Source organism: Drosophila sechellia, chromosome 2R (genome assembly GCF_004382195.2).
Source record: "Drosophila sechellia strain sech25 chromosome 2R, ASM438219v1, whole genome shotgun sequence".
In the NCBI taxonomy this organism is placed as follows: Eukaryota; Metazoa; Arthropoda; class Insecta; order Diptera; family Drosophilidae; genus Drosophila; species Drosophila sechellia.
In genome coordinates this window covers 20,348,412-20,369,097 of record NC_045950.1, presented here as the reverse complement: position 1 = coordinate 20,369,097, position 20,686 = coordinate 20,348,412, and the positions used below count along the sequence as shown (strand labels likewise).

General features: G+C 49.6%; 3 protein-coding genes across 8 annotated transcripts; 2 read left to right on the top strand and 1 right to left on the bottom strand.

Annotated features, from left to right (window-relative positions):
- Positions 1 to 283: 283 nt before the first annotated feature.
- On the top strand, positions 284 to 6,953 carry LOC6618799 (sodium-dependent serotonin transporter). Of its 2 annotated transcripts, XM_032714709.1 has the most exons (9): positions 290 to 401; positions 486 to 973; positions 1,686 to 2,182; positions 2,330 to 2,606; positions 3,896 to 4,106; positions 4,163 to 4,615; positions 4,729 to 5,023; positions 5,594 to 5,794; positions 5,859 to 6,953. In XM_032714709.1, exons 3-9 carry the CDS (start codon positions 1,997 to 1,999, stop codon positions 6,102 to 6,104), a joined length of 1,869 nt encoding a protein of 622 aa, XP_032570600.1. In that variant the 5' UTR covers positions 290 to 401; positions 486 to 973; positions 1,686 to 1,996; the 3' UTR covers positions 6,105 to 6,953. The 2 variants fall into 2 exon arrangements, with proteins under 2 accessions (XP_032570599.1, XP_032570600.1); XM_032714708.1 differs by having other exon boundaries at positions 284 to 973.
- A 66-nt stretch (positions 6,954 to 7,019) lies between these two features.
- LOC6618798 (26S proteasome non-ATPase regulatory subunit 7) lies at positions 7,020 to 8,540 on the bottom strand. Its single transcript, XM_002043011.2, has 2 exons — positions 8,180 to 8,540; positions 7,020 to 8,114 (listed from the first exon to the last, which is right to left on the bottom strand). The coding sequence occupies exons 1-2, from the start codon at positions 8,352 to 8,354 to the stop codon at positions 7,273 to 7,275; spliced, it is 1,017 nt and encodes a 338-aa protein (XP_002043047.1). The 5' UTR covers positions 8,355 to 8,540; the 3' UTR covers positions 7,020 to 7,272.
- A 311-nt stretch (positions 8,541 to 8,851) lies between these two features.
- On the top strand, positions 8,852 to 19,080 carry LOC6618797 (serine/threonine-protein kinase 10). 5 transcript variants are annotated; one of them, XM_032714698.1, is made up of 13 exons: positions 8,854 to 8,986; positions 9,741 to 9,886; positions 10,064 to 10,503; positions 10,569 to 10,767; positions 10,827 to 11,137; positions 11,205 to 11,345; positions 12,340 to 12,415; positions 12,480 to 12,835; positions 12,892 to 15,123; positions 15,187 to 15,293; positions 15,351 to 15,483; positions 17,973 to 17,999; positions 18,284 to 19,080. In XM_032714698.1, exons 3-13 carry the CDS (start codon positions 10,180 to 10,182, stop codon positions 18,431 to 18,433), a joined length of 4,056 nt encoding a protein of 1,351 aa, XP_032570589.1. In that variant the 5' UTR covers positions 8,854 to 8,986; positions 9,741 to 9,886; positions 10,064 to 10,179; the 3' UTR covers positions 18,434 to 19,080. The 5 variants fall into 5 exon arrangements, with proteins under 5 accessions (XP_032570588.1, XP_032570587.1, XP_032570589.1 ...); XM_002043010.2 differs by lacking the exon at positions 8,854 to 8,986 and adding an exon at positions 16,230 to 17,210 and having other exon boundaries at positions 9,372 to 9,886; positions 17,973 to 18,074; XM_032714697.1 differs by lacking the exons at positions 17,973 to 17,999; positions 18,284 to 19,080 and adding an exon at positions 16,230 to 17,891 and having other exon boundaries at positions 8,852 to 8,986; positions 9,778 to 9,886.
- Positions 19,081 to 20,686: the final 1,606 nt, after the last annotated feature.

Sequence of the window (20,686 nt, the reverse complement as noted above, 5' to 3'; positions counted from 1 at the left end):
AACAGCAGAGTAATCAGTCTGTCTGCTCCGCCTACCCCAAGCCCTGAGAACGTGTGCTGCCCATCTGGAGTCCAGATGATCGTAGCCCCCTTCGCACCCATCCACGATTTTCAGTGCCGCTGGCGATTCGCAATTACGCGGAATTAGTGACTTGCCCACTTGGCAATCCGAGTCGAGTATAATAATAATTAGCAAATAAATAAGCAAAAAAAGTTCAGTTCGACGCTAAAAAGCGCCTAATCACCTCAGTAAAATCGAGTGATCTACTGGCAGCATCACGAGTTTCAAAATCATATTGCTCCGGCTCTTCGTCGGGTAAACACAACTGGAAATCCGCTCCACGCGAATCAAGATATATTATTGCTAAACCTCTTTGATGAAGTCGACCATCTAATTGTCAAGTGAGAAGTGGTGAACTTCAAAGTTAGAACATTTACTATATATGCTTTTACGCAATTATCCATACCAACTCGAAACTGAATTAGTCAAACGCAACTTGTGCTTGGAGCCTGTCAATCGACTGGTCAGGATAGTAATGTGGCAAACTAGGCGCTCCTAATGGGCCACGCCCACAGCAGCGCCCACTTGTGCGGAGGCAGGGGGCGGGGCGGGCGCTCAATCAACTCGTTCGATGAGCAACAGTTTGCCGCAATTTAAGTTACGCTTTCTCACCTGTCGAGCGCCAACTTCGGAGCCCCCAACCCCAGAGGACGCAGTGGCCACAGCCGAAGGACACTCGGCCTGCCGACGACAAATCGGCGCCCGCCTGCGCATCCAGCGTATAAAAGGAGCCATCCGGCAGCGGGACTCACCAGTTGGCCCAAAGGAGCGGCGCGCGTCTCTCAAGTCGCACGCATGGAAGCCAGGAGCACCTGAAACCTGAGAAGTGAAGTGCCTTGGAAGTTGTGCAAAGTGCTTAATTCAAAGTGTAACAATTCAAATCATTTCAATCAAGGAACATATCTTTGTATAAGTAAGTCTAAACCCCCTCATTCCATTGTAATAGTTTCTAAAAAAATGTGTTTTTTGAACGAATAGTTTAGTTAAAAAAGCGATTAATTTAGAAAAAGTGTTAGGCTTGAAACATTTTTGTATCAAAGAGACTTATCTGATGTGGAGCATCTGGAGAACAACTCCATATCTCTAAGTGGCCTTTAATTGTTTTGAGTTTCGCTTTTCGGGTCGTATTTTTAGCACTCGTGTTATCAGAACGCTCTCATTAGGAAATTCCGTCGGCACATGTGGCCACTTTCTTCATCTTATCTGCTGTTTGGCTTCGCGTGTGGCCACAATTAAATGGCACTTAAAACGTTTGAGAGTAGGGAAAGGGGTTTGAAAGAAGATCAAGGCTGCATCAAAAACTCATAAGTCTCGTTAAGCATACGCCGTGGTGTACAATTCGCAATTTAAAGTGTAAATCAAGGATAAGCCCCGAAAGTAGTTAAGCGAAATCGCAATATTTTACGGCATTGGCATTGAATATTTCTTTGGAGGCCATGGCAGCGGCTTTAAATGCAGTGCCCCTGACCGCAGCATTTAAATATTTTTTAACCACTTTATTGGGCATCCCAAATCAGTCGGAAATCAGTGCAAAATCTGCTGCTTTGCATGCCTCCCTTGGGGAGAAACAAATGGCCATCGTTAGTGCAGCCCCATTTAATGCGATTGTTCAACTCCGGTTGCAGTTAATTGCCAGTCGATTCAGCGAGGCCAGCATGTGAGGAGCCGTGGGAAAATGCAATTTCCACGACCACAACGCTAAACGGGCCGGAAAAGCGGAAAAGCGGGAAGTCGGAAAAGCTAGGGACAGCAGGTGGGCGAGGAGCAGTGAAGAGCAGGGAAGAGCAGGCAAGTGGAGCGCAGATTTCACTTTTTCTGGCCCCGGACTGAGTGCAGATCCAGAGTTCGGCTGGCTAAGCTCGTGCCGCGATCGGCGTACACTGCCACGCCTCCAGGCACCGCGCCCCCGCCCCTGTCACGCCCCCAGCACCACAAGATGGACCGCAGCGGAAGCTCCGATTTCGGAGGAGCAGCTGCCACGACGGGCCGCTCGAATCCCGCGCCCTGGAGCGACGACAAGGAGTCGCCGAACAACGAGGACGACTCCAACGAGGACGATGGCGACCACACGACGCCCGCCAAGGTCACCGATCCACTGGCCCCCAAGCTGGCCAACAACGAGGTGAGTTCCCCTGACTTAACCATTAGCATATAAGCACCAATTCAAATGCAATTAATGGATGAATGGATTGTCGGATGATCCAAGATATACTATATTCTGTAAGCTAACACCTCCAACCTTGTACCATCATGTTTATGTCCCATTCAGCACATTCTGGTGGTCTCCGTGACGGAGAGGACCAGGGAGACCTGGAGACAAAAGGCGGAGTTCCTACTGGCCGTGATTGGATTCGCGGTGGATCTGGGCAACGTGTGGCGCTTCCCGTACATCTGCTATCAGAACGGAGGCGGCGCCTTCCTGGTGCCCTACTGCCTCTTCCTCATCTTCGGTGGACTGCCCCTGTTCTACATGGAGCTGGCGCTGGGCCAGTTCCACCGCTGTGGCTGCCTCAGCATCTGGAAGCGCATCTGTCCGGCCCTAAAAGGTGAGTTTAAAAACTGGAAGTTGCTTCTCTAGCAAAAGACCATGTGGGTCTTGAAAGATGATGGGCAAATAAACATGGATGCGCCCGGGGCTTGCGAACATATTCCGGATTAAATGGCAATTTAAATGAATTTCAAATATTGAGTTTTAGTCGCAGGACGTAAAAACGTGATTGCATATTGGAATCCATAGGCCATTCAATATTTGCGCACTGATTTAGCCTGCGGCTCCAGCAATTTGTAATGAGAAATTAAGTATACGCAGCGTGGCCCTGCGAAAAGCGCACGGAACATGAGCTCGTGTGTTGTTGATGTCTGATATTTCACGCTCGGCCGAGCATTATTGTCTCAGCCAGGCTGCGAGGACACCCGCACTTGTGGGCCGCAGGACCTCAAAGGAGCAAAGTTTGGGGCCTTTCAAAAAAGGAGCCATTCATTGTGTGTGCCGGCGACATTATCAAGCGGCGAAACGGATAAGAGGCACCCGTTTGTTGCAACAATTAACGAGTCATTCAGGCGGAACGCACAAGGCCCAAATCAGGACATTCATCCGGGCTCAAGGCCCTAATTAAATTGCTCCAAATTGATTTACACCAGCGATGAAAAGACAGCCAGCCAGCCTGCCAACCACTGGAGGGGAAGTCCTATTCAAAGTTTTGCATATCGAGTTGATAATTCCATTAGGTGACAAACAAAATGCATGGGCTGCTGCTGCTCGTAGGGATCTGCGCTCGCTTAGAGACCGCTCCACTTTGCCAAGTCACTTTGTCTAGGCCAAATCCCTCTCCACCCAGCTCCTCCATACCCTCGTCGTAAAAAGTCCAAGAGCAAACACCACTTTGCGGCAGTCATCATTTGCTCAACAAGTGTTTGCTTTGGCAACCTTTTGCCGAGCGACTCGAAATGAAAAGCGCCGGAAAGAAAGGGCGGAAAGCCAGGCGAGTGGAAAACTTAGGGGGGAAATCACGTGACGTGTCTTATTGGCCTCATAAGTGACGGGCGAACCTCTGAGGGTGGTTTGTACAAAAGCTGAAACTGCGAATTGTCACGCGGGAATATTCCAATTTCTTTGCCGATTCTCCGTTGGCCGTTTTCAATCAGAGATATTGGTGCTCCTAGGCCAAGTTGGGCTGGCTTCGGGAGCAACCTGTTGTTGGCTTCCAACTCGCAGCCTTGTTAGCCGGAGCAATTAGGGGATTCGTTGGGGACTCGGGGACAGATCCTTGCGTTCCCAAGGAAGTTTAAAGGTCCTTACTGAGCATTTAACACACAATGCGCTCCAAACTTGCAGGCGTGGGCTATGCGATCTGCCTAATCGACATTTATATGGGCATGTACTACAACACGATTATCGGGTGGGCGGTGTACTACCTCTTCGCCTCGTTCACATCCAAGTTGCCGTGGACGTCGTGCGATAATCCCTGGAACACGGAGAACTGCATGCAGGTGACCAGTGAGAACTTCACGGAACTGGCCACCTCGCCGGCCAAGGAGTTCTTCGAGTGGGTACCCCTACATCATATCCCTAAATTCATGTCCTTAAGCGACTGACTTGCAGGCGGAAGGTTCTGGAGAGCTACAAGGGCAACGGGCTGGACTTCATGGGTCCGGTGAAGCCAACGCTAGCACTCTGCGTCTTCGGGGTCTTTGTCCTGGTCTACTTCTCCCTGTGGAAGGGAGTGCGCAGTGCCGGAAAGGTTGTGTGGGTCACCGCTCTGGCTCCCTACGTGGTGCTAATCATCCTGCTTGTTAGAGGAGTTTCCCTGCCCGGCGCGGACGAGGGCATCAAGTACTACCTAACCCCGGAGTGGCACAAGCTGAAGAACTCCAAGGTATGGATCGACGCCGCATCCCAGATATTCTTCTCCCTGGGCCCCGGTTTCGGAACCCTGCTGGCCCTGTCCAGCTACAACAAGTTCAACAACAACTGCTATCGCGATGCCCTCATCACCAGCAGCATCAACTGCCTGACCAGTTTCCTGGCCGGCTTTGTCATCTTCTCCGTTTTGGGGTGAGTTCTCAATAGCTTCTCTTCAAAGGGTCTTTCAGATTTTAAGTACCTCAATAACTAGAGCTTAGAACTTATAGATCTGAAATCGTTTAATGTCACTTCATCCCATAAAGGTACATGGCCTACGTCCAAAAGACCTCCATCGACAAGGTGGGCCTGGAGGGTCCGGGGCTGGTGTTCATCGTCTACCCGGAGGCCATAGCCACGATGAGTGGCTCAGTGTTCTGGAGCATCATCTTCTTCCTGATGCTGATTACCCTGGGACTGGACAGCACCTTTGGCGGATTGGAGGCCATGATAACAGCGCTGTGCGACGAGTATCCGCGGGTGATTGGCAGGCGCAGGGAGCTGTTCGTCCTGCTGCTGCTGGCCTTCATCTTCCTGTGTGCCCTGCCCACGATGACCTACGTGAGTACTCGACTGGGATTCGGTTAATTAACTCCTAAGCACTCGCCATACATATGCATGCATGTCCGACTGGCCCATTTAACGCTCCATCTGGCTGATGGCAGCCCCTGTTCAAATATGCCAGCTAGGAGTCGATGGATGGCCGTGTTAAGTGCTTTTTATCGTCCGCCAGTTTATCTCCACACACTCACTCCCTTCCTCTCCTGCATTTTTATCACCTGTCAAGATGGTTAGTCTTGTTTGCCTTCACCCCGGTCAAGCAACCACCACCGTGTTCTTCCTCCCGCCACTTTGTATGATTACATTTGAAATTGTAATTCGCTGCCTCCTCTATTCCTGCCGGTCCTGGTCACTTGGCCACTCCGCTCGGAGTGACCAGTATCGGTCAAGGGATCAAGCTATTCAATAGCTCAGGCCTCAGCCATTAATCAGTGCCAGTTAAGAGAGATTCTGTTGAGTGGATCTGATTGCTATGATAGGGAATTCTAACTTATTCCAACGTGTGTATGATGAATAGGCTACAGCTCTACCCCTTCTTATAAGGAAATTCATAAACCCCATTTCCTTTAGGGTGGCGTGGTGCTGGTCAACTTCCTGAACGTCTACGGACCCGGGTTGGCCATTCTTTTTGTGGTCTTCGTGGAGGCAGCCGGAGTCTTTTGGTTCTACGGAGTCGACCGCTTCAGCTCGGACGTGGAACAGATGCTGGGCAGCAAGCCAGGCTTATTCTGGCGGATCTGCTGGACGTACATCAGTCCTGTGTTCCTGCTGGTGAGGAGATGGGATAGGGTCAAGGAGTAACTAAGCTAAGATTGTAACCTCGCACTTCCCACAGACCATATTCATTTTCTCTATCATGGGCTACAAGGAGATGCTCGGCGAGGAGTACTACTACCCGGACTGGAGCTACCAGGTGGGCTGGGCGGTCACCTGCTCGTCGGTGCTCTGCATCCCCATGTACATCATCTACAAGTTCTTCTTCGCCTCGAAGGGCGGCTGCCGCCAGAGGCTGCAGGAGTCCTTCCAGCCGGAGGACAGCTGCGGATCGGTGGTGCCCGGCCAGCAGGGCACGTCGGTGTGACATGACCACGCCCAGGTACACCTCAACATCCGCTCCAGCTGCACGAGCATCAAGATCAACAACTTCAACTGCAGCAGCAACAGCAACAGCTTGTCACCAACAACCTCAGGGGCCGAGGGAAGGAGCTGCCAGGCCGCCTTCCACTCAACCAATCTCAACTGCAACCACTCCTGCCCGCCGGAGGATCAGTATCGGAGCCGGAACCACCAACATCATCATCATCATCAGCATCGGATCAGCAGCGATATCATTAGCTCTAGTCTTAGGCAGTCGCACAGCCATAGTTTAAGCCTCTGCTCGGTGCAGAGCAATCCCATGGCGACCACCAGGATCCCACTTGCTGCCGAGGACAATAAATGCTCGCTGCGACTCAGCAGCTGCCAGCCGCTCAAGTTCCCGCTGGCCAGCGAGTGGCTGGTCTAGGGGAGCCTCCAGTCTACACCGGAGTCCTGCAAAGCAGCCATTTTGCAGGACTCCCGTGCATAGTGCTCCAATTTGAAAAGGGAGGAGAGCGAGGAACTCAACGTTTGATCTAGTTTCTAATTGCTTTGCAAGCACATAGTGAACCTAAGTATTCGAGTTGTTGGGCCATCGATGGTGTTAGCAATCGTCGAGCCCTAGCCTTAGTTCGTAAGCGTTAACTAGCTCAGCTGTAAGTCAAGTAAAATTTGGTAAAATGCTTTCTAAGTAATAACTGCTCTAAGATAGAGAAAGCCCTGTACAATGCATTACTCATCCGTTTTCGTGCTCGGGGAAAGGCAATAGTAAGACAGCCATTTACATTGCCTCTCCAGCGAGTTTAGTTTGTTTTAAAATATAATTTCGGTTTTACGAAATACAAAAACACAAGCCTGAGCGGATTTAATACTAGGTATGCTGCTTCTAGCAAAAGTAGAAGAAAGCAAACAATCGGAGTATTTAAATTATTTAATTTTTAATTACATAAACTTGCCATTAGTTAGTTACGCGAAATAATAAGAGGGAGCTTGATTTCATGGGGACAATGAACGATGAATGGTAGCAATGCTTGATTTCTGAGGCCACTGCACACCCTCGCCGTATGGTCTGCAGATGTGTTCCACTTCCTGGAGAACAGAAGAAGCAGCAGCTAGTCCTGCGGCCCCTGCTTCTTTCGCTTGCGACGGGGCTTGCGCTTTTTCTTCCGCTCCTATTTGCGCGAACCCTTGCCGCCTTCGTCCTTGCCCTTGTCGGCCTTCTCCTCCGCCTTCTTGCCGTCCTTGTCCTTGGTCTCCTTGTTGTCCTTATCCTTGCTATCCTTGTTCTTCTCCTTGGCCTCCTTGCTGTCGCTCTTGCCCTCCTCGGCGTCGCGGTTGGCCAGCTTGTTGTTGATCAGGTTGTGCAGGGCAATGATCGAGCGCACCATGGAGGCCAGGTAGACGACCAGCATCTGGTCGTTGGTCTTCACATACATTGTGCCCGTGAACTGGTCATTGGTTATGTCGGGCAGCAGGTTGAAGATGTCCTGCAGTTGGTAGACAATCTGGTGGTTGATGGGCATCTTGCTGTCGCCGACGCGCTGCAGATATTGCTTTATGTCGCGCAGCTGGGCATTCAGGCCTTTGAGGCCCATGAGCTGGTTGGTGATCTTTTGCGACAGGCTGCCCACGGTTGTGTCCTTGATGTCGCGCAGCAGATGCTCCACGCCCACCTCCTCCGCCTCCTCGGCGCCAATCTCGCTGGGCACATGCTCGAAGGTTTTGCTGGTCGGAGAGCCGTCGTCATGGACCTCCTCCACCGATATGTACGCCTCTGTGGGTAGGCCCAGATCCTTGGGCTTGGCGTCGATGATGACCAGCACGGAGTTGGGACAATAGCGCCGGACCAGCTCGTTGATGGCTATGTCGTTTTGGTGGAGCTTGGGACCTGTGTGATACCAGCCCACGACCCGTTCCCTGGCGTTCACCTTCTTGAACATGCCGTACATGTTCTCCAGGTAGTCGTGGTCCAGGAACCACACCGACTTGTCCTTGTCATCCTCGTCGAAGGGCACTGGAAGTCAGAAGCGTATTATTTTGTTTCACTGTCACGACTTTGGATATAAAAGCAGTACTAACCTGCGAAGCTGTTGGACACATCGAGCACTCCCTTGGATCGCCAGCAGCCCAGAAGGACTCCCACCACGCGCTTCTGGTTGCCAATCTTTCCCATCCGGTTGAAGTGATCCACCACGGACAGCAGAACCAATGGATGCACTATCACTTTGTTTACGCTCACCTCCTGCGACGGCATGTTTGTGCTTTTTTCCGGATTTTCGGTTCGGGGGCTTACTATGACGTCTGCGCCGATTGCTAGTTACCGGACTGATGTGTTTTTGAGGGGTTTGGCTTCCTGCGACTCCTGTTTTTCGCTAAATTACCTGCAATTTGCGGCAAAAAAAACTCAGGCTAAAATGACAAGCAGAAACGATTTACAGTGTGGCCGACGCCTCGCTTTCTGTATTTAATACAAGGCAATCAAAAGCATGATTTCTAAAAAGTATTACCTGGTCACACTCGGACTCGGGATACATCATATTAAATATTACATATTCATTATTTTCCGACACTTATATTTTAGAACAATAAAGTTGTCGTGTTCGGGAAAGAAGTTAATTGATATCGATTTCTTACAAGTGTTAAACAAACCTAATGGTTATATATGTTATAACGAGAAGGGTATAGGAGGGTCGGATTACTGGTGTATATTAAACATCCATCCTTGGTATTTTATGAGTTTTGTCGAACGGCCACACAATGCTGGTGGAAAAATCATGAGAGGAAAAGCGCCGTGCAAACAGTTAGAAAGTGCGCAATCGGACAGCGGAAGTGCGAAAAAGAACGTTTGCTGAGGCTGCACCTGCCGAAAACCAGCTAAAAAGCAAAGTAACTAAGCAGCAGCCGACTTAGCTAATTATTTTCCCCGCCTGCGTGTGTGTTTGCATAAGTGTGTGTTGTTTCTGTTTTTGCCCTTGGCGAAGGCAAATAGTGCTTCTCTCTTCTGGCACAGATGACCTAAACGGCCATTTTTCGGCGGCGCTGCCAGATCGCCAAACAGGGTGCAATTGCAGCTCAGTGGCAACACGAAGCGTTTGCGCGAGAGAAATTTCCAAGCATTTACGGGGTAAAATACATTTTAAGTAGCTTAGTGTGCGGCAAAAACAGTCGAAATAGCGATAGTGCAGTGATTGATAAGGCCGAAAACCGTGGAAGTGACTGTGTGCGAATGAGGTAATACCCCATTCCGTTTGCGTGCGTCCTCAAGTTTCACGCCCATTCGCCGACTATACTTGCTCCGTAATCATCAATGGGATGTTGAATTAAGTTAAAAGTGCGCGTGTTGTTTACAAATTTCACGAATTACGAGCTGGGCAGTGCGAATTGAAGGCCCCTCAACGAATTAGTCAGCTTGGCATCCGCAAATCCCGGGTTTCGCTGCAATTTCGGCGTAAATAGGTGTTCGGGTGTGGGTCTTGAAGGGGGGAGGGGCTTAAAAGCCCAGAGACCAGCTCACAAATACTCGCAAGCAGAGACACACGCACACACACACACACTCACGCTCTTTTGTCTACGTCTTTGACTTTTTCTCGTTTGTAATCATTTCCCTCCCATTCGTACGTGTTTTTTCTACAAATATTAGAGCTCGCTAGCTGCTAATTAAATTATAAAACATACAGAACACAGAAGCGCTAAAGACGGGCCAACCAAGCCCACAATCCCCGCTTTTTGGCCTATTTCGCTGAACAAAAAAAGAGAAGGAACCGAGGAGAGAGTGCTGCAAAGAAGGTGAGTTTAGGCCACGATATCTGGGCTATGGTCTGCGTTCTAGAACGGGGCAGTTCTACCCCGGATTCCGATTCAGAATGAGATTCAGATTGAAACTTAGAGCCAAACCTGAAACCCTGCCAAGTCTGTGATATACACCTGCCCGTTCAATCAATAAACGTTTGCCAATGTCCGCAGCTTTCACCAAATCTAGTTTTCCTGCTTGGACTCTCGCCCAGGAGCTCACTATGTAGACTCAACCCAAGAAATCATCATCGTCAGCAGAAGCAGGGGAAATCTACAAGAGAGCCAACATGTCGTTTATCACCAACCTGAAGAAGGTCTTCCACCTCGGCGGGGGTGAGGCCAAGAAGAAGCGCCTGTACAACAACATCAAGATGGACACAGATCCGGCGGAGTTCTGGGAAATGGTCGGCGAACTCGGCGACGGAGCCTTCGGCAAGGTGTACAAGGCGCAGCACAAGGAGCAGAAGCGCTTTGCTGCCGCTAAAATGTGCCAGCTGGAGGACGAGGAGAACCTTAGCGATCACATGGTCGAGATCGACATTCTGTCGGAGATAAAGCACCCAAATATAGTGGAGTTGTATGAGGCCTTTTCCATCGATGATAAGCTGTGGGTGAGTATTTCGAAGTACTTCTAGTTTTATCGGGATTATGAGTCATATCTTGAAATTCCTCTCAGATGCTCATCGAGTACTGCGACGGAGGGGCCCTGGATAGCATTATGGTGGAGCTTGAAAAGCCCCTGACTGAGCCGCAGATTGCCTATGTTTGCAAGCACATGACCGAGGGTCTAACCTTCCTGCATCGCAACAAAGTCATCCATCGTGATTTGAAGGCAGGAAACGTGCTTCTCACAATGGAAGGTGGCGTTAAGTTGGGTAAGTTATCGGTGCTCTTTTCCCAAGCCATCGTCTCAAAGTGGAATCAACTCTTTCAGCGGACTTTGGCGTTTCGGCCAAAAACAAGCACACCATGCAGAAGCACGACACCTTCATTGGCACTCCCTACTGGATGGCGCCGGAGCTGGTGCTGTGCGAAACGTTCCGGGACAACCCATACGATCACAAAGTGGACATCTGGTCACTGGGCATCACGCTAATCGAGCTGGCGCAGATGGAGCCGCCCAACAGCGAGATGTCGCCCATGCGAGTGCTCCTGAAAATTCAAAAGAGCGAGCCGCCCAAGCTGGAGCAGCCTTCTCGATGGAGCAAGGAGTTTAACGACTTCCTGAAAAAGTCCTTAGTCAAGGTGGGTAACCTTAAATCTGTTTTTTTACTGCCTACTCTAACTTCACATTTGTATTCCTTCTTAACAGGATCCGCAGGTGAGGCCCACGACGGATGTGCTGATGCAGCACGCTTTCATCAACAGAAATCTGGATGCCAAGCCTATCAAGGATCTGCTGCTTGAGTACAAGGCGGAGGTCGTGGAAGAGGTGGTGGATGATGAGACCGAGGTGAGTGTGCCTTGGAAGCCCTTGAATCCCTGCACCGCACCCTTGTAGTCCAACTGCTAGATGTGATGACAAAATCTACGTTCTCTGACCTCTCCAACTGCTCTTTCTTCTCTCTTACACGCTGCCGCCTGAAAACCCAACCAAATCGCACCGCGCGATACATTATTTTATACGTTTATCTTCGTTTCTTCTCGACTATTCTTTGCCTTGCGTTTATGTTACGTTCTGTTTTGTTCCGCCAAAATGTCGCAATGTTTGTTCTTATCATTTGTATGTGGTTACTTGGAAATAATTGATATAGAAGCTTAAACGCCAAGTGAAGCGGCGCTCGCTCTATCAGAGGGTTGGTAAGTCGTTCTACAGCAAGCCGTCCGTGCTCCGTCCGTTCCTGGCACCCGCACCCCTTCCCTCCGTTTCTGCATCCCAGGCACTGTCATTCAACAGCGGACCCTCAATTAGTTTACTCATTTTATCAGCATTGCCAAATGCCGCTTATCACTTAGCTCCTCTGCCGGAGGCATTCTTCGGCCGTTGTGTTTGTTATTGTACTTGGGTTCCTCCGTAAGCCCTCGCTATCGGTTTCTTGCGGTAATTATAGGAAGCACACTTTCAATCACACATGGTTTTAAGTTACTAATCAGTCTGACCAGCACATAGCTGACAAAAGTGTCAGTTTCACTATCTATAAGCTCCTTAGATATTGTTTATGGAGCAATAACAGATAGAATTTGCGAACAATGCGTTTATTGCTCAACGTCGGATGTAAACAAATTCTTTTAGGGCTGTTTTGGGGTATAGCAATAAAATGAATCTCTGTGGAATTTTAGAATCGAATATTATGCTAATTCGGCGTGCCGAATGTAAGAATAGTTTTGCCGTCGGATTGCTATTGCTATTGTAGTAAGAGACAAGTAGATCTGCTAGCCTAACAGCAAATATTTAGGAACTACATTACGTATGAATATGCTAACGAGCTGTATTTAATCTTTCCCAGGAACCCCGCAACTCGGCGCTCCAGCTCGACCTGGACGATGACTCTGCTTCGCTGCAGAGCCAAGACATTGACAAACGTAAGCATATGAACTTTGGTGCATATTTGTCAATTCTTGCTCACGTTGAACACCTCCTTTGCAGTTCCAGGTACACCTACATCCATTTTGCGGGATGCCAAAGAGCAGTCCCAACCAAGTAGCAGTTTACCAATCGCAGCAGCGGCAACTGCAGCAGCAGCAACTACAACCACAACTAAAGCAACCACTCCGGAAAGACCAAACCACACAAAGGATGACAATGCTGAAGCGGCAGCCCAGCAGCCGCCGCATACCAAAGTGCCTGCTCCAGCGCCGCCGTCGTCCCAACAAACGCCACCACCGCAAGTTCAGCAGCCACCTACACCACCAGCCCAACCCACAGCGGCTGTGCTGCAAAAGAAACCCGAAGATGTGGCAGCTGTTTCAGAAACATCTGAGAAAACCGAATCCGACAAGAAGGTAAACACAACTCATTCAGTTAAATAATGCAAACTGATTTAAATTCTCCCCCACAGCACTTTGTCAAAAAGGGTAAGGCCCCGCCCCCGCCGTCCCCATTGGGTCTTGCAAATGCCAAGCCGGCTGCCAGCGACTCCCAGACGTCTCCCAAAAAACTGGCCACTCCAGAGCCCACTTCTCCAGTCACCACGGCTATTGAGGTGGCCATTGGCCAAGAGGCGATAGAGCCGAAACCGCAGCCGCCATCCCCCACAGCCTCCTCCATTGTGTCTGTGCAATCGGTGGCCTCTTCCAGCTCCTCGGGAAGTGTTTCAAATGCTGTTCTCAGCTCGAGCACTTCCCTTATTACCATCAACAGCGATCCACCCACACCGCATCATCACCAACCGCTGCCACCTCAACCGCAGCACTTGGTTTTGCCAAACAGCTTGGAGTCGGTGAGTCAGATAACAGTCGTGACCAGCACCCATCCGCCGGTGATCATCGACAACTCGGTGGTGCCACCGCAAAACGAAGTGATCATCGTTTCCAATGATATGAACAAGAGCACTCACCTGCATGAATCCTCAACGGACGATGATTTTCCATCGCTGGACGACAGTTTGGGTGATGACACCACGCCGCCCCACAAGCAATCCTCAATGATATTGGCTGTTAATGAGCCAGCAGGTGTGGTTCCCGCTCCTCCGTCGCAACCGCAAACGTCTTCCACTGTTCACGCACGCAAACTGGATGAAAGTGAGGTGTTAATAGTCAGTCCGTCCTACGCGGATGATGACTCGGCCTATAACACGGCGTCTGGCAGTCATAGCCACGATCACAGTGACCATCTGATGGACACGAGCCACGTCTCCGTGGTCACCGTGGGCGATGAGGGAGTTAAGGTGAAGGACAGCAGCAATGAGCTGGGCAAGCGCCAGCCCAATGGCGTTGGCATTATGCCGGAAGACGTAAACATAATTGTAAACCGATTCAAGCAGGAGAAGCGGTCGCCGGACAGCTCGTTGAGCGAGAATGACTCGGTGCGCGGACGGCGTGGTATTGAGGTGCTGGTTGGCGGCAGCGGAGGATCCGACGTGGACAGCATTGGCACAAACACTAGTCAGGAAAGCCGGCACGAAACGGATCACAACAACAAGCAGCAGTATCCAGCGGCCGCACTGATGCCTCCACCACCTCCCTCGTTGACGAATAACCACAATCACGAGACCATTGATGAGGAAGAGGAGGTGGTGATCCGACCCAAGGCTAGGGTTCCGGCCGTAGTTAAGTCTGCAAACGCTCAAGGTCTCACCAAGGAAGAGATTGAGCTGCGCAACCTGCGCAAGAAGACACGGAAGCGCACCCGCAAATTCGAGATCGATGGCGTGCAAATGACCACCACCACAAGCCGAGTAATCTACGGGGACGATGAGAACGGACGAATCTACGATGATCACGACTTCCGTAAGCAGGAGCTGCGTGAACTAAAGCTGCTGCAGAAGCAAGAGAAGAAACAGCAGACAGAACTGCACTTAAAGGAGCAGCAGGCCAAGGAACAGCAGGATCGTCGCTTTGAGCAGGAGCGGTCCTCGCTGGAAAAGACCTACGAGGCGGACATGGATATGTTGGCGCGTCAGCACAAGCAGCTGGTGGAAAAGACAGAGCAGACGCAGGAGAACGAGCTGCGCTCCTCATCTAAACGCATTCGCTCCGAGCAGGAGCAAGAGTTGAAGATCTTCCGAGAGAACCTCAAGCAGGAGATCCGACTGCTCAAGCAGGAAGTTGACCTGTTTCCCAAGGACAAGCGCAAGGATGAGTTCAAGCAGCGGCGTTCAGCCATGGAACTGGACCACGAAGAGAAGGAACGCGCCTTCCTGGATTCCTTAAAGGAGAGGCATGAGCTTCTACTAAGGCGATTAAGCGAGAAGCATCGAGACCACCTGGCCACTATCAACCGCAACTTCTTGCAGCAGAAACAGAATGCCATGAGGACGCGGGAGGCCCTTCTCTGGGAACTAGAGGAGAAGCAGCTTCACGAACGGCATCAGTTGTCCAAGCGGCATGTAAAGGAACTATGCTTCATGCAGCGACATCAGATGATAATCCGGCACGAGAAGGAGCTGGACCAGGTGAAGCGCATGTTGCAGCGTAAGGAGGAGGACATGGTCAAGAAGCAGACAATGGAAAAGCGGGCTCTGCCGAAGCGCATCCGTGCAGAGCGCAAAGCGCGAGATCTTATGTTCCGTGAATCCCTGCGAATTTCCACGAACCTAGATCCTGAAATCGAACGCGATCGCTTGAAGAAGGTAGGAATGAATTGTGGTTTAAAGACAAAATCAGAATTCAACTAATCCCTATTTCAAATACAGTTCCAGGAGCAAGAGAAGAAGCGGTATATGCAGGAGGAGCGACGCTTCGAAGTCAAGCATCAGAAGCAATTGGAAGAGCTACGCGCTACTCGCGAAAGCGCCATAAAGTGAGTAGCTGGCCAAATGGATTCCCTGGGCAAATACTTATTCTATTCCTTTTGCAGAGAGCTGGAGCAACTTCAGAACGAAAAGCGAAGGGCTCTGGTGGAGCACGAACACTCCAAGCTTTCCGAGATCGATGAGCGACTGAAGGGGGAGCTGCGCGAGTGGCGCGAACAGTTGGTGCCCCGTAAACAGGTGTGTATGCAAATCCTCGTTCGAGATCCGCCCAAGAGCGCTCTCAGCCAAAAGCTCTCCGCCCTATTTCGTTGGTGTTATGTGTTTTTTAATGTACAAAGTAGATCAACTCGTTTGATATAAGTTGGTAATGATACTTATTGTATATTGATTGGTTTACGGTGAACTGTGGTGTCTTGTGCCCCCTTTATCCTTTAAAACTGAAACCCATCCCGACCCGTTCCGTCAAAGTTGTGCGGTTTGTAGATGAGCATCAGTCGACGTGAAGAGGTGAAACAGGTGGAATAACGATTGGTCGTTTAATTGTCTGACTTGTCATGACTCATTTCTTTATAATGCTAAAGTAGAGGCAATGAATCATCAGTTAGCTAATCTATTTTGAATTGAAAGGCGTGTCTACCACTGATAAGAGAACTGGGACAAAGACAGACGAACCCCGAGCTCATCTTCAAACCGCTGCAACTAGACTGAACCAAGGCTGAACTTAATCCAATTATTTTTTCAACTTTTTCTCTCTCTTTACACCCACGCAAATGCATTCACTTTGGTGGCCTACTGTACCTACTACTACCTACAAAACTTAACCAAAAACAAAAAAAAACCGAAACCGATAACTGATAAAATTTAAACAAAATATAAAAATGCTTACCGCTGTGCTTCCCAACTACTAACCAAAAACCAACCAACCAACCAATCAACGGATTTGGTAATGCATGTGTTTAACAACCAAATTAAACCGAGCGTAGGAGCTGAACCGTCAGATCAAGCTGGTCATTGATCAGCACGAAAAGCGATTCGGCCTTGTGGCCAACCGCGAGGAGTTCGAGGATCAGGAGGTCAAGCTGCCCGCCCACCTGCGCAACATCTACAACGAGCGATCCTCACGCATTCTGCCCCGCAACACCTTTATCGACCCTCAAAACATGCCGCGCTCTCGCTCCTCGCTCCTAATGATGGGGGGTGGGGGCAACCGACTGTCCAACTTCCGCGGATCAGCTCCAGATCTTAGCCGCAGTGTCCCCAGCACTCCCATTATGCACAAACAACAGAGATCGCAGATGATAAGCGATCAGGTGCTAGAAGAGGACGAGGAGCAGATGCTGAGCGAGCAGATGAAGCGGGCCAGCGTCGCCACGCTTCCGGCGCAAAACCAACTTCGTCTTATTACTCAGCTTCCGGCAAACGAGCTCGTGAAGGTGGTGACCTCCACTCCACCACTGAACAGCGCGGAGGATGTGAACTCCAAGCCAGCCATGAGCACATTCAGAGGCAGTACGCCGCACAAAACACCAGATGATCTGGGCTTGGTCACCAATCGATTCAGCCGCCTTGACACCAAGGCTGCGGCGGAGGCCAGCGGCGGGGACCTGCGCATTCACGAGGGGCCAGTGCTAACTGCGCACACTCAGCGGCTGCTGCACACCACCTCCTTTGCTATCAAGCGACCCTCGCTGGCCAGCCGGAGCAGCGGCAGATCCTCCCTGAGCAGTGCGCAGTCGATGTACAACATAAACGAGCTGTCCACGCGGTTCACCAGCGATGCGGACCTGATATTTGACTCCGGACGGAAGGCAGCCGCCCTGCTAGACGAAGTGCAGCCGCAGCTACGGTCCTCCGTTAAGCCAGGACACAGTCGTGCCAACGGAAGCGTCGCCTCGGCCGACTCCGCCGCCTCTTCCGAGGATATCTACTACGACCTGTATGCGGCGCAGTACAGACTGCCGAGAGTCAATCAGCGGCAGCACAGCTGCGAGGAGAACTCGTCGGCCATCTAAGAGACGAAGGCGTAGATCATCGCGATCAGCACTTGCCACGTTACAGCAGCCAGTTTCCCGCATGCACCTCATCTACTACACTAACCAGCCAATCAACCTGTACTCACACCTACTGACACCAAATCAACCTGCTTTACATTCCTCGCTGGTGCTGGCTAACTGCACATTCCTCGTAGAACCCCTTTCCCCAAACACTTCATCCTGCTAACCGAATTTGTAAAGCTTTTCTCACCTAATTACCTGCAACGGAAAATGCCATACATTCTGTCTTGCCAAAAGTTGATTGTTTGTTGGAAATGCTATTTTGATGAACGAAAGTGGATTACTTGTTTGCCTATTTTTAATGTTAAAGTATTTTCTTGACTTGGAACAGCCCTCCGCCTCCAAATGCATTCCATTTAAGCAGTATTATCGAAGTACTTAGTAAACGAAAATGAAAAGAGTACATTCCACATTCCACTTAGCAACATGCCAAGCATTTGTGTAGCCATATCTTACTCTAAACATTCTTATAACTATGAAATACTTACAAATAAATATTACCATATCGCAAATTTCATGATGCTTCACTGTACACACCCACTCTTATATATAAACACCCACATGCAAACAACAACGCGCTGCTATCGAAAACCAAACAAAAACCAAACCGAATCAAAAATCTGTATCCAAAAACTTTTCTTGCCGGCTCTCCTCTTCTCGTAATGTGTAAAGCAACTACAGCAACGGCTGCAACAAGAGGTTAGTCCTTTGATCTATCCCCAGTGCGCTTCCCAGCCATTCGATATGACCCAGGGCCCTGCAACTGGAGCTCGCGTATCTGATGGTTCCGGAAGGCACTGCGTATTCTATGTATAGTTATTCAGCTCTAAGTGTCCTACTAATGCATGCGCTATTCAGCTAACTTCCCCCGCCCTTTCTACTCTCTAACTTGATGATGTATAGATTGCGATTGAATGTTGTTGCCCAGTAAAGTGCATCCTTGCCCTGAGAAATACTAATGATACTCCCATGTTTTGCACCAGCGCCTGGAGGAGACCTTCGCCCAGCAGCTGGACGAGATGGAGACCCTGTACGGCGGCGCCCTGATTGTGTCCATGCCCTCGGACACGCTGCAGAGAGATCACTTCACCGGCTCGACGCGCAGCAGCCTCAGCTCGTATTCCGAGGGCTGAGGCCAAGAAATCGCAGTGCCCGGGGACGGAAAGCAGCCTGTCGAACCGGCGAACAAAGGAACTGCAGCGGCAGCAGCTATGACAGCTATGCAGAACGTAACAAAACAATTGTCAGCCATCCATTAAGGCTTCCGCCAGAGATTGAGCGCCTCTGCCTTGCTTATATATGTATATGTAAGAGAGAGTATATATGTTTTAGATGGTTATGTATGTACGTAAGTCGGGCCAAGCAGCGCGTGGGGTCAAGCTTAGTTTTTGTGTCGTAAATGTATTGCATAAGTTTAATTTTAATATCCTTCAGTGTACGTTAGCCTATTGTTCTATTATTATTATTATTACTGTACATGTCTATCGATCTGGTGAAATCCAACGCGTTACAATACCATATCTTCGAGTATACATGCCACATGTATATTATACACATACATATATGTTATGTATGCGAGAAACCGTCGTGGGCAGAATTAAATTTACTTAATATTTATTTACGATTAACACCCCACTCACACTCCCGAAGACAAGAGGACAAACATACATACGTACACCAAACAAATATTTTTTGTTGACCTTATCGCTATTGTAAATATATCTATAGTACTTGTATCTTAGCTATGCAACTTAACACACACACACTAGAGACAGAGACACATCCACGGAAAGTTTAGCAAAAGTTAATGTGTAGCAACAGAAGAAATATGTGAGATGTTGGGATTCCATGAAACAAATTGTGTGAGCGCTCGAGTTTCGAGCTGCAGACGGACGCAGATATGCAGATCGATAATGAGGGGCCGTCGGGTAAACGTAAAAGATATTTATATTTGTACAAGTTTATGCTTATATATTTTATATAAATATATATATATATATTTAAAACAAAAAAACAATATTCAACAAAAAAATATTAAAAGAAAGAAAAAGACAAATTAACGATCTTTTATTGGGGAGTAAGCCGCCTTGGCCAATTACACGAAACTTACTTTCCTCATTCCTGGATAAATTCAATTTAGCAAGATTAAAAGCCAAACTAACTCAACTTGACTGGAAGCTAAAGTGAAATTGTGCTTGAGCGTTGGAAAATATGTCAGTACCGAAAATGGTCAAACTCTCGCCAGCATTCCAACGGCATCCGTCCCCTGGGTCCGGCATTTCTCTAGCTGGGCGATGGCAAGCTGTGCCTTTCGATTACATGGTCAACGGTGCGTATGGGTAACGTGGTGGCACTGCAAAGAATTTTCCGGCTTCCGAGAGCGTGGTCACTACCAAATTCCAGCATGTGACTGCATTGGCCACTGCTAGAGCCGACCTTCCTGCTGCGCCCGCCAGCTTGGCCAGTTATTGCAGCAGTTATTGGAACGGTGTCTTCTCAGGACCACACCCTCGCCCCACTCGCTCAATCAATTCGCCCCTAATCCGAGCTGGGCCTCGCCCCATCCGCATCCTCCGGCTCCCTGTGCCCCGGCGGCACAGAGCTCTTACTCATCTTTCCTTTTGCATTGTCCATTTATGTATTTTTATATCACATGTGGTGGCATGACGAGCGCACAGAAGTATCCGCAGTCGCAGACCTTAGCACATGCCAAGCCCAAGGGAAAGTGCCGGCTTGTCGGTTGCCGGGGTTCGGGTGGCTGGGTGTGGGTCGCGGGTGCACTGCCAGTGCCATGTCCGCTGCCTTAGTTCCATTGTTGTCCAGTTTAAACGCAACATGAGTTGCTATTAATAAAGCCAAGGCACTTGAGGGACCTGTTCACAATCGACGAAGGGTTCGAAGTGAAAGTACTGTAATGTAATTAGCTGGAAGATGGGCAATAACTTCAGTTATTACCCAGAATAACGAACTTTTTGTAAATTGTAAGTTTAGTAATAGGAAAGGTCTTAAATCATTCTGGTCCATCATACTATTTCGAGCACTCAACAAGCCCAAGCTGTGTTTACCTTTCCTAATGCTCTGAGAATAGAATCCTCCAGTCGAAGTTCGCCCAAAGCCCAAGTGGTTATTTTCCTCACACGGTCGGCGGAATGCCCATTGAACTGGCAATTGTGACCGTACGCCGCTGGTGTTATTTAATTGAAATGTGAGAATGCGCTTTTCCAGCGCTTCCACTTCACACGAACACCCTCGCAGCGGCACTCACACAAATGCGTTACGCTTACACTCGTTCGCCAGGAGTCCCATTGAAAAGTGGCCAGTGTTGCTGCCGCACTTGATGTTGCTGCTGTTGCTGATGCTGCTGCTGCAGATATGGCAGCCGTAGA

Coding starts and splice junctions, on each gene's coding strand:
- LOC6618799 (XM_032714708.1), top strand. CDS start 1,997: ATGGACCGCAGCGGAAGCTCCGATTTCGGAGGAGCAGCTGCCACGACG. Junction 2,607..3,895: donor CATCTGTCCGGCCCTAAAAG/GTGAGTTTAAAA, acceptor CCAAACTTGCAG/GCGTGGGCTATGCGATCTGC. Junction 5,795..5,858: donor TCAGTCCTGTGTTCCTGCTG/GTGAGGAGATGG, acceptor CACTTCCCACAG/ACCATATTCATTTTCTCTAT.
- LOC6618798 (XM_002043011.2), bottom strand. CDS start 8,354: ATGCCGTCGCAGGAGGTGAGCGTAAACAAAGTGATAGTGCATCCATTG. Junction 8,115..8,179: donor TGTGTCCAACAGCTTCGCAG/GTTAGTACTGCT, acceptor TCTGACTTCCAG/TGCCCTTCGACGAGGATGAC.
- LOC6618797 (XM_002043010.2), top strand. CDS start 10,180: ATGTCGTTTATCACCAACCTGAAGAAGGTCTTCCACCTCGGCGGGGGT. Junction 15,124..15,186: donor AACGCGATCGCTTGAAGAAG/GTAGGAATGAAT, acceptor TTTCAAATACAG/TTCCAGGAGCAAGAGAAGAA. Junction 18,075..18,283: donor GCCCTGCAACTGGAGCTCGC/GTATCTGATGGT, acceptor GTTTTGCACCAG/CGCCTGGAGGAGACCTTCGC.